Raw genomic sequence first — 12,756 nt, forward strand, 5'->3', positions numbered from 1 at the left:
GAATCATTTTGAGAAGACTGCCAAGATATGAATTTGTATTTTCATACATTTTTGAAACTTCATGATAAATATCTTGATAAAAGATATCCCCATTAAACTAAAAACAAATAAATGCTAACTGTTAAGGGGAAATGTAAACTCAAATAGACAATAATGGCTAAATAAACAACTTCATGTGTATTGGGAATGTTTTACTTCAAGCAGAAAAACAGACTCTACATTGCCCAGTGCATGAAGAACAAGATGTTAGTGTCCTATCTGTTGTAATGGGTTCCATTCAATTGTAGAGCTGTTTATAATATCACCTGAAAGCCCAGTTGCCATGGCTGAATTTAGCTCTTGTGCACAAAAGGGCAACACAGGTCAAATGTGCATCTCTGAGGGAACAAACTTTAAAAGGGATAATGGAGCAGCGGCATCAGTAGAGGTGAAGGCTCGGCTGTGCAGCTCGAGACAGGAAAATGCTGATGGACACAAAGAGACTCAAAACAGAGCAGAGATAAGACTGAAAGAGTGAGGCAGCGTCACAGGAGAGACGCTGAAAGTCAGCGAGGAGGGAGTGGAGCGATCTGGAGTTTAAATAAACCAAACAATTCAAAGCGCCTAACATAACAGAGGGAAGGAATCGCTGTCTCAAAGGACACAGAGAGAAGTAGTGGCTATCTTAAATTGAGAAATAAACCCTGATCTGAATTGTAAAAGAGAAGAGAAAGGTTGAAAGAGGGCTTTGAGGGCTTTGAGGGAGGAAGTAGGGACATCTGTCTCGAAGGACAGATAAAGGAGGAGGCATTTGAAAGGAGGCACACCACAATGCAGCCAGGGGTTTCCAGTATAGATGATATCATGCTATCAGTGTGCCAGTGCCAACCACAATATCTCACCATCTGGAGACACCAGAGGAGAGGAGTCTGGCTGCTGATTTCAAAAGGAGAGAATAGACGAGGGAGATATACGCTTTGTATCGGGGATTTGTGCTGATGTTTTGTCGAAGTGTGCTTTGGCAGCCAGTAAAAGACACACCAACCCAGAAGAGAAAGAAAGGAAAACTGAATATTTAAGAGTTGAAAGAAACATGAGGGACATAGTGAGATGTTTATGCTGTGGACATGAACCGGATAGCAGAGCGTAGTGTGGCAGCCAGATTGTATTTTCTCAAAAAAAAAGGTCAGTCTCACACTAGACGACACCAGCCTCCATTTTAACAGGGCTCGTCTAATTCTGATGGCATCTGTGACAGTGCCAGGTGGGCTGTCGTCCCTGTGGCGTCCACTGGGCACGCTCCCCCCGTCACCTGAGCCTCCTTTCCTGGAGGTTTGCCACAGGCAAGCTAGGTTTGATCGCAAGGAAACGCCCTCGATCTTCGAATGCGACATGGCATTGAAGTACTCTGAAAAGCAAGGCTATACAATAAGGTATTCCAAAGAATGCCGGCGATATGTGGGCAATTACCAGACTGGCATTTATTCCTTTGGCCACACATGGTTACAGCCAACCTGAAGGACGGAGGAAAGGAGAAAGAATGTCCCATCATGCTAATGAGGCGGTGACCTTTGTGGTACCATCTGTTAGGAAACTTGGTGTCTTTCAGCAGGATTTCCTGTTTTTGTGCAGAAATGTCACGCTAACAGGGTCACGCGTAAGGATTTACCGAACAGCGTACAGGGCAGGGAATCATTGTGACGTAGTAGTTTTTTGTATGCTGTGTTCTAAATGTGTTCCTTAAGTGGAAGGCATTGCAGGGCGTGGCAGAAAAGGTTAATCATTTCAAAAGTGCAGTGTCCATGCGGAAATTGCGTTATAATCTAAACTAAGGTTTCATTGTGTCAAACCCCTGTGTGTATACAGAAACGGAAATACATTATTCAATAACTCTGAATAATACACAATGCAATATGCCGTTTTCTATTGTGCTGCTCACTTTTTCAATCATTGCCAATCTGTTGGGCTAGCAGTTTACGATACATTATGAATCATGGGCACATAAGGTGTGTCAGTAGGGGTATTCGTTTGTACCGTGTACATGTTAGAGCCAAAAGTTTTCCATTATGTTCAGAAGTATTTATAAGTGTTCTGACGGCAGGAGTCTAAGGGCTTTGACAATCTTCACAATTCCGGCCGTTCTCCACAGGGTCACCCTTCCTGCTGGGCTCTCATAGTGCCAGGCCTGACACAGAACTTAATGGGAACAGAAATGATCAGAGGGACATAGAGAGGACGAAGTTAGAGAGAAAAATCACGCAGAGTTTAAGAAATAATGAGGAGAATGAAAATGAAAGCCTTGGAAAATGTGACCTACGGTCCACAATGACGGGCTGAGCTTTTGACAGCTACAGTAGAGGAGCATGCTGGGAGTCAGACAGATGAGTGTGCTGCTAATGAGCAGCAGAGGGAAAGGGAAATGAAAGGATTAATATTAATATGAACATTAAGTGCAAGGCAATAGCACTCATTGCTGTCAATAATTATTAGCATATTTGACTCATATTTAAGAAATACAAAAGTGGTCTTTGAATACAGAAAATAATTCTTACTGCAAAAAAATATGAATCCTCCACTAGAGAAATCCTCTAGATATGATTGATGTCATGGCACTGTGGCCCTTTGTATTGTGCAATGCGATATGCTGAGGACTGATGTTAGCTTCCTATTTTAGCTTTGCATGTAACCGATACAAGACAGACACTAGATGATCTGTTGAGGCATTGACAGAAAGGATGTAAGGAGAGATTTAACAGTGGGACATGAGGAGACATGAGGAAAAAAGATGGAGAAAGAAAGACTCAGAGGGCCGAAAGGATAGAGGAGGGATGCAATAGGGTTTAGAGAAGTACCCCAGGGGAAAGTGTAATTAAGTATTAAATTACTGTGTCAATACACATCAGAGGCAAAGGAAAGACAGGGGACTGACTTACAGTAGGGTTACATTAAGAGTACTGCTTGAATTTTCCTTTTGGTTTTCATTCAGGCTACTTTCTTTCTTATTTTTTGTTAATATCTTTTTTGAATGAAGTAGTTGGACACCTGATTTATTAAAATAAAATGCTTTAAATGGATATTTTTAAACTAAAACACTTTCTGTAAGCTCTACTATTCTGTAGGTTTAGCCTGAATATCAGGAGGACAGATTTTGTATACTAAATAACATTTTTTTCTTACATGTAGGTAACATTGTTCTGCTCTCTTGCATAATACAACTAAGTAAAAAAACATCTCATTATTATGTATTGTATCTTTTATTTATTTGCATTGCATTTGATGTTGAGGTAAACCAAAAGTAATAGAAAGTAACCAGGTCACAATATATTGTGATACTTAAATTAGGTTAATGATTACATACTTTTTCCAGTAACTAGTAATTGTAAAGGATTACATTTTTAAAGTGACCCTTCCAACCCTGCATATGAGTGGGCATAGTCTGACAAATCATACTATATTGTAAGGTCAGTAGACAGAAGAGAGTAAGACATTGAGATTCATACCATATTTTATGCTGTTGCTAAACAGACAAGAGGAATAATGGAGAATAAGGAGGCGGTGAAAAGCGGGAATCAGGGAGAAAACAACTGGCTGAGCGGGGAAATGAGGCCAAATGAGGAAACGCAGAGTGAGAATTAAGCTAAAAAGACACGAGGGGTGAGAGAAAAGGGTGGTTGAAAAGGAAAGATAGACAGAAAGACAGATGAAGGAAAGCAGGAGAAGAGATCAGAGAGAATGTGCGAAGACAGCAACAGAGACAGTAAACAGTCCAACGAATCAAGACCAAAAATAGGAAGGGGACAAAAAGACATGACATGGAGAGGAAAGGAAATGAGGTCAGTGTAGATGTCAGCTAGAGGAGGAGATAATTGCTTTGTTGTTGTTCCTCTTTCTCTCTCCTTCTCATCTGTCGTTCTGTGCCCAATCCTGTCTTGTGTCACAGCAGCAGATGCATATAGTAGAGAACATGAGAGGAAGAAGAGAAGGATGAGGGAAGAGGGGACAGGATTCTACCACTCCTTTATTTTCCTTCCCTCTCTCCCGGGTGCTAATAATTACTCGTTTCTGTGTCACCAGCCTGAACAAAGCACTCCCTTGTCTCCGTCACTCTCTCCCTGCATGTGTGTGTGTGTGTGTGTGTGTGTGTGTGTGTGTGTGTGTGTGTGTGTGTGTATGCAGGGTAATTAGAAGCACAGAGTTAGGTGACCGAGAACAGGGCCAATGTCAGCAAATACAGGGGTGGTAATGAGAACAACACCCCTGCCTCTTTAACATAACCGCTCAATCTATTCATTTCATTTCACAGCAGCGCTCCGAGTTCTGATGGGTGCACTTTATGGTCGTGAACATATATTGGTCTCACCGCAATGAGGATTAAGGTGATTATAATTGCATACGCCCACAATGTTTGCGAGTGACAACGGGGCTGTATATATGGTTAGAAATGTATTATGCATTGAGCGGTGGAGAGAAAGCATATCAAAGACGCATGTGTTGGCGAATCTGGCCTTGCATGTATATTTCAGTGAATTTCCTTTTCTTCCGCAAAAACAACAAGAGAGGTGATTCACGATCGCATAATGGAGGGAGAAGTGGTGCAGCGGAGGAGGAGAGTGGTGATATACAGAAAGGGGGGGGGGGGGGGGACATAAGATGTTGGAGAGTTGACAGGGATAAAGGAAGAGAGGAGAGGAGGAGCAGCTTAAGAGGAGACGGTGGAGGAGAGTAGGAGTGACCTTGGATGCTAAATAATGGTACATGGTTATAACTGAGGCTAATAGAGATATAGAACAGTGACTGCAAATAAAAAGAGGAGAGGCTTTGGGGGTCAGATAGAGCCCGGTGAGAATAACAGAAGGATTTGCAGCGAGGAGATCTGATTGGCTGCAGATATACAGAGGACGTAAAATAAAGAGAGAGAAAGATGAGGTGCAGAGGAACTGGAGTCAAATGATATAAAAGGTGCAGAGAAAAGGGTCGGGAATGGAAGAGAAAAGGAATGCACTGCTGCAGATTTAGGGAATGACAGGATGGGCGATGAAAAGGGCACAGGACGTGCAGAGATAAGGGTGAGGGGCTGATCAGAGAAAAGAAGGAAATCTGTTTATAAAGGATGGATTGAAGGAGAATAAGGAGGATGGATCCAGGGAAAGGAGCTGAAGAGAGGGATAGAGGAAGGGATTGAGGGAATAAAGGAAGGGGTACAGGATTAGCAAAACGACTCTAGGCTCTTCTCAAGGTGCGTGTGAGTCATGGTCACACAATGGAGAACAGTTAGATTTCACGCATATAGATAAATCCATTCATACCACAACCATGTTATCAGGAAGTGGAAAGGGGTTCAGCACAAATGTAACTTATATAAGACTTTGGCAATGCAGTTTCTCTTTCAGTTTTTTACAGTCCAATAAAGCATGCAGCAGTACATCTGCAATATTAATCAAACCGAGGCAGTGTGCGACCAGGGTAAAGATGGGAAAGGAAAGGGCACGAGGAACCAGTGCGCATCAACACGGCTATGAATCAAAACCCTTTTAATGTTGCAGGAACCGGCCCTCAGCTGAGTACACCACTCCCCAGTGATGGTCAAGTCTGCGCCTCGCGGGCTCCATCAATTCTACACAGACAGGCTGCGGATTAACCGACACCACTGTGATATTTCTCAGGCCCCTTTCATAAGACTGTAATATAACCACGTCCTCTGATTCAGAAACAGAGGTTGTGAGTGTTGCTTATTGCATATTTCATGTGGGATATCTGATTGCGCACCTACTATGTAAGTACTAGTGGACTTTGCAATTCAATTCAATTGTGTGAACGATTGCCCATATTTTGGTTATAATACTTTGGTTTTATTACATGACTTAAGATGCATATCAAAGCCATACTCAAAACCTTCATTTTGCTTATTTTCCCCCCAATTTCATTATTACTCTGAAGTTTTAGGCACATGCAGTCAGTGTCCATCATTTCACAGAGCTGCATGACATCCTCAAGTAAATTGAAGGAAACAATTTCAAGAGTAAGAATGGTTACCAGCGTTTCTAGCAGTTTAATTTGGAGTCTGCAGTGATTCAACGTCAGTGTTTGTTCTTCTAAAAGAAGAGATGACTAATAGTGTGGGGCGTGGATCCAAGGAAGCGGTCTGGTCATGAAATCTGAGCTCACTCAGAATCTACTAGGATTGAGGAGTTTGGAGGCATCTCTGTGCCAGCGCTTGCTATTCCAATCACTCCGGGAGAATTTCTAAGGCAGCGAAACAGAGTTTGCAACACGCTGTTCTTTGAAACAAATCAAACAAACACACTTTTAATCCTAAATTATACCTGTGCAAAAGTTGATATCCTGGGCGTCTGTTCAGAACATTCTAATTCTGTTCACTTTCAAGCATTGAGAAGGCAGTAAATATCAGTGTTCAATATTCTTACGTAACCTACCCAGATTCATAGTTCTGCCTCCTGGCTTGCATTGAGCAGGCTGCCTCTTTTGTTTCCCAGCTAATTTAGCATTATTAAAGACACCTAATCCAATTATTCCTGTAACGCTGATATAACTGTGTCTGTGAGAATTCTCAGACTGATTTCACTTCTATTACTAGCAGCTAAATGACACCCAGTTGAACACTAAAGGAAAACTAAGAAGTAGGCCGAGCTGTTTTCGTTCCTGGTCTCTTTATTTAAATGCATTTTAAAACAGACTAAGGTTAGGGAGCTTCTGCAGTAGCCCCCCTGGTGTCTCAGTCACACTAGATTGCATTTAAAGGATGCAGCTCAAGACGGAAGGGAGCTTCACTGGTTTGCAACAGACGATACAAATAGGCCCTCTGATGTGCTGAGAAGAGGCAGAGAAAGACCCCCTCTTTCTCTGCCTCTTCTCAGCACATTCGGAGAACAACAAATAAAGAGGGAAAGGAAAAAAGGAAACTTCTGAAAAAATATTCATGGTAGCGGCACAAACACACACTTGCCCACACGAGAGGGTTGGACGTCAGAGGGCAAAGTCCTCCCCATCAGCGACAGACACTCGAGCGGTGCTACAGTCTCCCACACACACTCCACCCTAACCATGTCACATACACAAACCCACTGACATGAAAATAACTCACATTTTATTCTGGTGGGTCCTAAATACAAACACACAGAGGCACTGAGACAAGCACATACGACTTACATAATAGCCTCATCACCACTTCTTTATTGCCCCCCCCCCTCTCCATCTCTCTATTGTTCACCTCTCCCCTGTTTGTTGGTTTTAACGGCTGCTCGAACACTTACAATGAGGACACATGCGAATCACTTCTCTCTTTATTATCCCACGCATGCACTCACTCATAACAGGCACAAGCAGGAGCACATTTGCAGTAAAACACAAACACATCGATGCCTTGTGATGACAAAACATTTGCGTCCTATAATGTCCAAGCTTCACTGTAATCCCAGCCCTGACTGGGAAACCTAAAATGGCCTCTTTTCTTTTAATTGTGAAGTCCTACAAAATGGCCCACACACACACACACACACACACACACACACACACACACACACACACACACACACACACACACACACACACACACACACACAAGCAGACAGAGTTCTCTTTTCATGTTCCCTAGACGCGCTCTCCATCAATAGCCTCATTTTGCCTCTCTTCCCCTCCTGCAGTATCCACTCCTGCGCCTGTTTCAAGCCATCCTTTCACCCCTCCTTTCCTCTGCTTCTTTTCCAATGCTCAGCCCTTTCTCCTTGGTTCCACAATAGTCAGAATATTCAGGCGAGGCTGCGGATATTTTGCAATTCCCTACAGATGTTGTGCACAGCAGGCGTGTTTATTTAACTGAGCTCTACTTTTCCTTCTCTTTTATCCCTCTTTAGAATCCTACCATCGACCAGTGATCGCTTCCTGTTGAAGAACTTGGTTTCCGGTGCGGACTATAACCTGTGTGTTCTGGCCATTTTCGATGACACAATCACATCACTAGCGGCGACAAAAGTCCTGGGCTGCGCCACGTTCTCCACTAAGGATGTTTACCCAGCATGCCGCTCTCTACATGCCCATTTCCTGGGCGGGACGCTCACCATATTGGTTGGCGGTGTGGTTGTCGTCACCTTGCTCGTGTTTACCGTCGCGCTCATGGTTCGCCACCGCGTTTGCAATCATGGCGACCACATGATATGTCACAGCGGGAACACAGAGGCGGGGGGAGGGGCCTGCTGTCAGGGTGGAGGGGCCGGGGACAAAGGGGGAAACAGTGGTGGGTGCTACCAATCGAATGGATCTGGGGACGTGATGATGGTGGTCCTGCCCAATGGGCTGCCGTCAAAGAGAGGAGGGGAGAAGGACAAGGAGAAGGACAAGGACAAGGAGAAGGAGAAAGAGAAGGAAGAGGCTGATGCTGCTTCCTCTCTGTTGCCAAAACCCCCTCCAAAGCCCAGGCCAAAGCCGAAAGTCAACCTGGAGCAGTTTCTTTCAGCCGGGGGGGTAGTTTCCACGACAACAGGGGCAAGTGAGATGGCATTGGTGGTCAGGCAAAGAAAGCTGGACAAGGCGCCGCCATACACGGCGGAAAGTGACAGAACTCCCCTGTACTATTCCCCTTCCTCCACCCTGCCCCGACTGTCCCACTCGAGGGACCGCCCGAGGCCCCGTCTGGAGCGAGAACTCACCACTCGGGCCAGTTTCTCTCTGGCGGCCCCCCTGGGAGACTCAGATCTGTTGGACTGGAGAATGAGTTCCCGCAGCCGGGACAAATGGAACTCCTCGCAGGCTTACCAAAGCCCTCTGTCCCCGCTAAGCCCCGCCTGCGGGACCGTCAGCAAACGGCGGCACTCGCTGGACATGGGCTCCTCTGTCGCCCTAGCAACTGCTGATGCAGCCGCGACTGTTGCCAAGCGCTATGTTGCTGGTAATTATGCCAAGCGTCTGAGCGTGATCTGGACGCGGCGGAGCCAGTCTCTCCATGGGATGCTTGTGCAGTGCGGCTCAACGACAAGCACGACTTCCTCGACGACCAGCGACGAGGAGAGCGGCGTGGGCTACGGAGCGCACTGCGAGTTCCAGAGGGGGTATATCCACGCTTACAACACCACAAACTCCAACTCTAACACTGGGATCACTGCCGGGAAAGCGATCAAAGACATGGGGAGGCTAACGGGGAAGGACGGAAGGAGTGCTGAAGAACTCGAGGAAAGTGTTGTGTAGGGCGTTTGGGAATGTAATAAAAAAAGTTAGGAGGGAGAAAGGGTCGGTGAGAGAATTTGATTTAAAGAGGGCAAAGAGGTCGAGTCATGGGAGACATTGAGGGAGCAGGACAGGAGAGATGAGTGCAGCAAGGTGGTGAGTTTAGAGAAGAGTGAAATTCAGAGGCGTATTTGTGAAGTAAATAAAAAAGGTGAAGATTCAAGGCTCTTTACACCTGACCATAAGAGGTGGAAAAATATGTTTGGGGAGACATATGGCATGAAAAGGGGGAAAGTAGAAGAAAGTGCTTTACCATGGCCTTTAAAAACTGTAGGCAGTGAAAAATTGAACGATACAAAATAGAAAAGAAAGGAAGAATACAAAAACAAAACTCTAGACAAAGAGAGTGACAGGTGTAAGAACAGACAGAGTGTAGTCACAGGGAGAGGCATAGTCCTAAAGGGGAACACATCAATAGAGCAACAGAACAAAGGTTATTCAGCAGAGATGGCGTGAGGATCTCAGTAAAGCCTGTACACTAATAGAAGCAGACTCCTGCTAACACTTCAACTCTCCAGGGCCCGCCCCCCCCCCAACACACCACCAGGGTTTACACCGGATCAACAATAACACCGGTAGTTCACCTGGCTGACAAATTACAACGGTAAAAAAGATTTGGATGACACGTCCCCGCTTTGTTATCTTGTTTTGGACTCTATTGCTGACGGCCATTTTGAAAACTCTTTTTCCAAAATACGATGAATGTGACTTTTATGTGTCCTCTGTGGCCGGACAATGATTTTGGCTGGCCGTGCCTGTGGATTATGGGAGCATAAATACAGAGCCGGGCGCATTGGACATGATCAATCGATACTGGCTGGAAAGAGCGAGTGCAGCACAGACATTATTAAAAGAAAGACATTGGGATTACAATGGAGTCGATATGGATTACAAAATGGAGCAGACGGGGGCATGATGGAACGTGTGCGCGTTTCTGAAAGGCCAGAATCATATTGCCGGATGATAATGGACCAAAACCTATGAACAAGGCTCATGGATGCATACATGTGCATGCATTGCTGGATCAGGGATAGGATGTATGTGTGTGTCTGTGTCTCTGTGTGTGTGCGTGTGTGTCTGAGTTAGTGTGCGCACATTATATGAACGTTTGTAAGGGGCATTCTATTCAGCCAGACTCCATTTGTGTTTCATGAGGTTTAGCGCTTTCTGGACATGTCGTGAATGGAATACATTTTAACATTAGCTGTGGTCCACCCAAAGTGAAGTAAGAGTGAAATGTTTAAAAATCATTTTCACCCAAACCAGAATAAATCACTATTTCCAGCAATGTAGCATGGTCAGAAACGCTAAAGGGGGATTTACAAATTCATTTTTTGTGACTTCAGACTCCTTTGTGCCACATGGATTCAATTTAAATCCATAAAGTGAATGTTTTCAGGAAGAAGCAGACAAAAAAAATATATGACAGAATGGAAGCCAATGACGATATAAACTCTCCTTCAAGACTTTGTTAAACTTATATGGGACGACTGATCCGACGGCACAGACCACAGAGACTCTTCAAAACATCTACCAGAGAGAAAAGTACATATATATAGTATATATATAAAATGATGTTACTTGTCGCACCATGTGTTTCTGTTTTTCAAAGTTTTCTGGGGAATGATGTTAGGATCAAATATAAAATGTGTGATTTTTGGTTTTAGACAAAAAGTCTTCATCACTACAACTAAAACATTTTCAACATAACTAGGCAGAGAAAGACCAAAACAGATATGGAAAAGGCACAAGATACAAAAACTAGCAATTACACATACACCAAAAGAAAAACACACACAAAGAAACAGATGCCTATAAAACAGAGCCAACTGCATAAATGATAATAATGACTTTTAACCATTACTGTTGTTTCCTTTCTGTTTTTATTTCATTTTGCCAAAGTCAATATTGTTCTCTGGACTTGATATAAATAAAAATTACATGTATGGAACAGAGATGGACTCTTTAACACAGACAGCAACGTGTGTTATGTGTGTGTGTTTACACATGTACTTACTGTATGTGTGAAAATAATTTACAGTAGGCCTGACACTGTTTAGTGCATTAACATGTTTCTAACTCAGATTTGAAGACAATAAGGTGTTATTTAAATGATAAATATGTTAGTGACTTGGATATAGATGGAGGAAAATTCTTTGGGTTTGGAGAGAAATGCTAAGATGAGTTAGATGGAAATCTTTTAAACTTAAGGCAATCGTCTGAGTCAAAGAAGCTTTAGCGCATGCATGTCTGAGAGGAACAAATGAAGCTGTTTACCTGTCAGTCAATGGACTTGATTTGCAGATAAGGGTGAAGTAAACCGTCTCGAGGTAATTAAAAACAGCACGAGACAATGATAAAAACATTTCTTAAAAGAGAGTCAAACTGAGGAATAGAGGGAGATCAATAGTCCCGGGAACAGATGGTGATGCATTTAAAAAGATTAAAAGATGTGAGTAAATAAGACTAAAAACAGAACCGGTTTGATATGACACAGAATAGGAAATGATGTTGAAGTGACAACAAACAGATTGAGAAATAGAAGGAAAGAAGAAGCTGTCAGACTAATGGATTGCTATTCTGATGCTTTGTTATTACCAACTACGCGCGCTGGTTTCTAATGTAAAACATTACAAGAGCCTTTTGCTGCTCCCTGCAGCTGAGTTAAAAACTCATTTAGCAGCTAAACCAAAGGGTTATCTGCCAGCAATCTGCAACTAAACAGAGCTGATTGAACTTCTACACATAAAGATGAGCAGGAGGAGAGACAACAGTATATAAAACATGAACTAGTAAAGGAAAACATTGAATAATTCATACATTATCCCTGCGTCATCTATCTCTAACTGGGAATCCTAAACATTCCCCAGGCTTTACCGGAAATATAATCCCACCTTGATGTGAAGGGTTTGCCTCTAGTTCCCATCCCAGTAGATGTACCCAGAATACTTCCACTGGGAGTTGTATGGATTCAAAAGCATAAGGCTAAAATGGGGTTGAATGCTGCTCTAAGCTGCACACTGATGCTTATTCCCAGAAAGATCAGCAGCATCAGCATTAAAGATTATCGTTTCATTTAAATATCAAAAGCAATGCTTATGCAAAATAAAGCCTCACATCTGTGAAAAGAGAAATCAAGGCAGAAGGTTTCTTAAAATGTCCCTAAATATCATTCTGTCCATCTATACCTATCTCTACTGTGTTTTCAGTTTCTATTAAGCGCTTTGCAGACACTGCTAAAAGCCTAAAATGGAGTGTGGAAGATGTGGAGAGAAATACAGAGAGGGGAGGGGGGGGGGGGGAATGCNGGGGGGAGAATGCTGACAGACCTAGAGATGGACAAATAGATGATGATGAGAAAGGGAGAGAATGGAAGGAAGGTCATTGTGTTTGGCTTTTTTCGTGTGTGTGTATTTGCGGCTGTGTGTGTGTGTTTGCGGCTGAATGTGCTCGTTCTGTGTGTGAGTTAGTGTTATTTTTGTCACGTAAGTACTTTGCCACAATTTATTACTGGGAAGAAAAAAGATCCTTTAACCACAA

General features: G+C 43.4%; 2 protein-coding genes across 2 annotated transcripts in view; one reads left to right on the plus strand and one right to left on the minus strand.

Moving 5' to 3' along the window:
• LOC104960521 (leucine-rich repeat and fibronectin type-III domain-containing protein 4-like) overlaps positions 1 to 10,639 on the plus strand; it is a 35,351-nt gene extending 24,712 nt beyond the window's left edge. Inside the window, exon 7 of the mRNA XM_010788602.1 lies at positions 7,851 to 10,639. Coding sequence (XP_010786904.1) covers positions 7,851 to 9,177 — 1,327 coding nt within the window. The 3' untranslated portion in view covers positions 9,178 to 10,639. The remainder of the gene's footprint in view (positions 1 to 7,850) is intronic.
• Positions 1 to 12,756, minus strand: part of LOC104960528 (pyruvate carboxylase, mitochondrial) — a 251,396-nt gene that overhangs the window by 74,671 nt on the left and 163,969 nt on the right. The window lies entirely within an intron of this gene.

The sequence above is a fragment of the Notothenia coriiceps genome, unplaced genomic scaffold, assembly GCF_000735185.1.
Source record: "Notothenia coriiceps isolate Sejong01 unplaced genomic scaffold, NC01 NC01_scaffold00031885, whole genome shotgun sequence".
Taxonomy (NCBI): domain Eukaryota; kingdom Metazoa; phylum Chordata; class Actinopteri; order Perciformes; family Nototheniidae; genus Notothenia; species Notothenia coriiceps.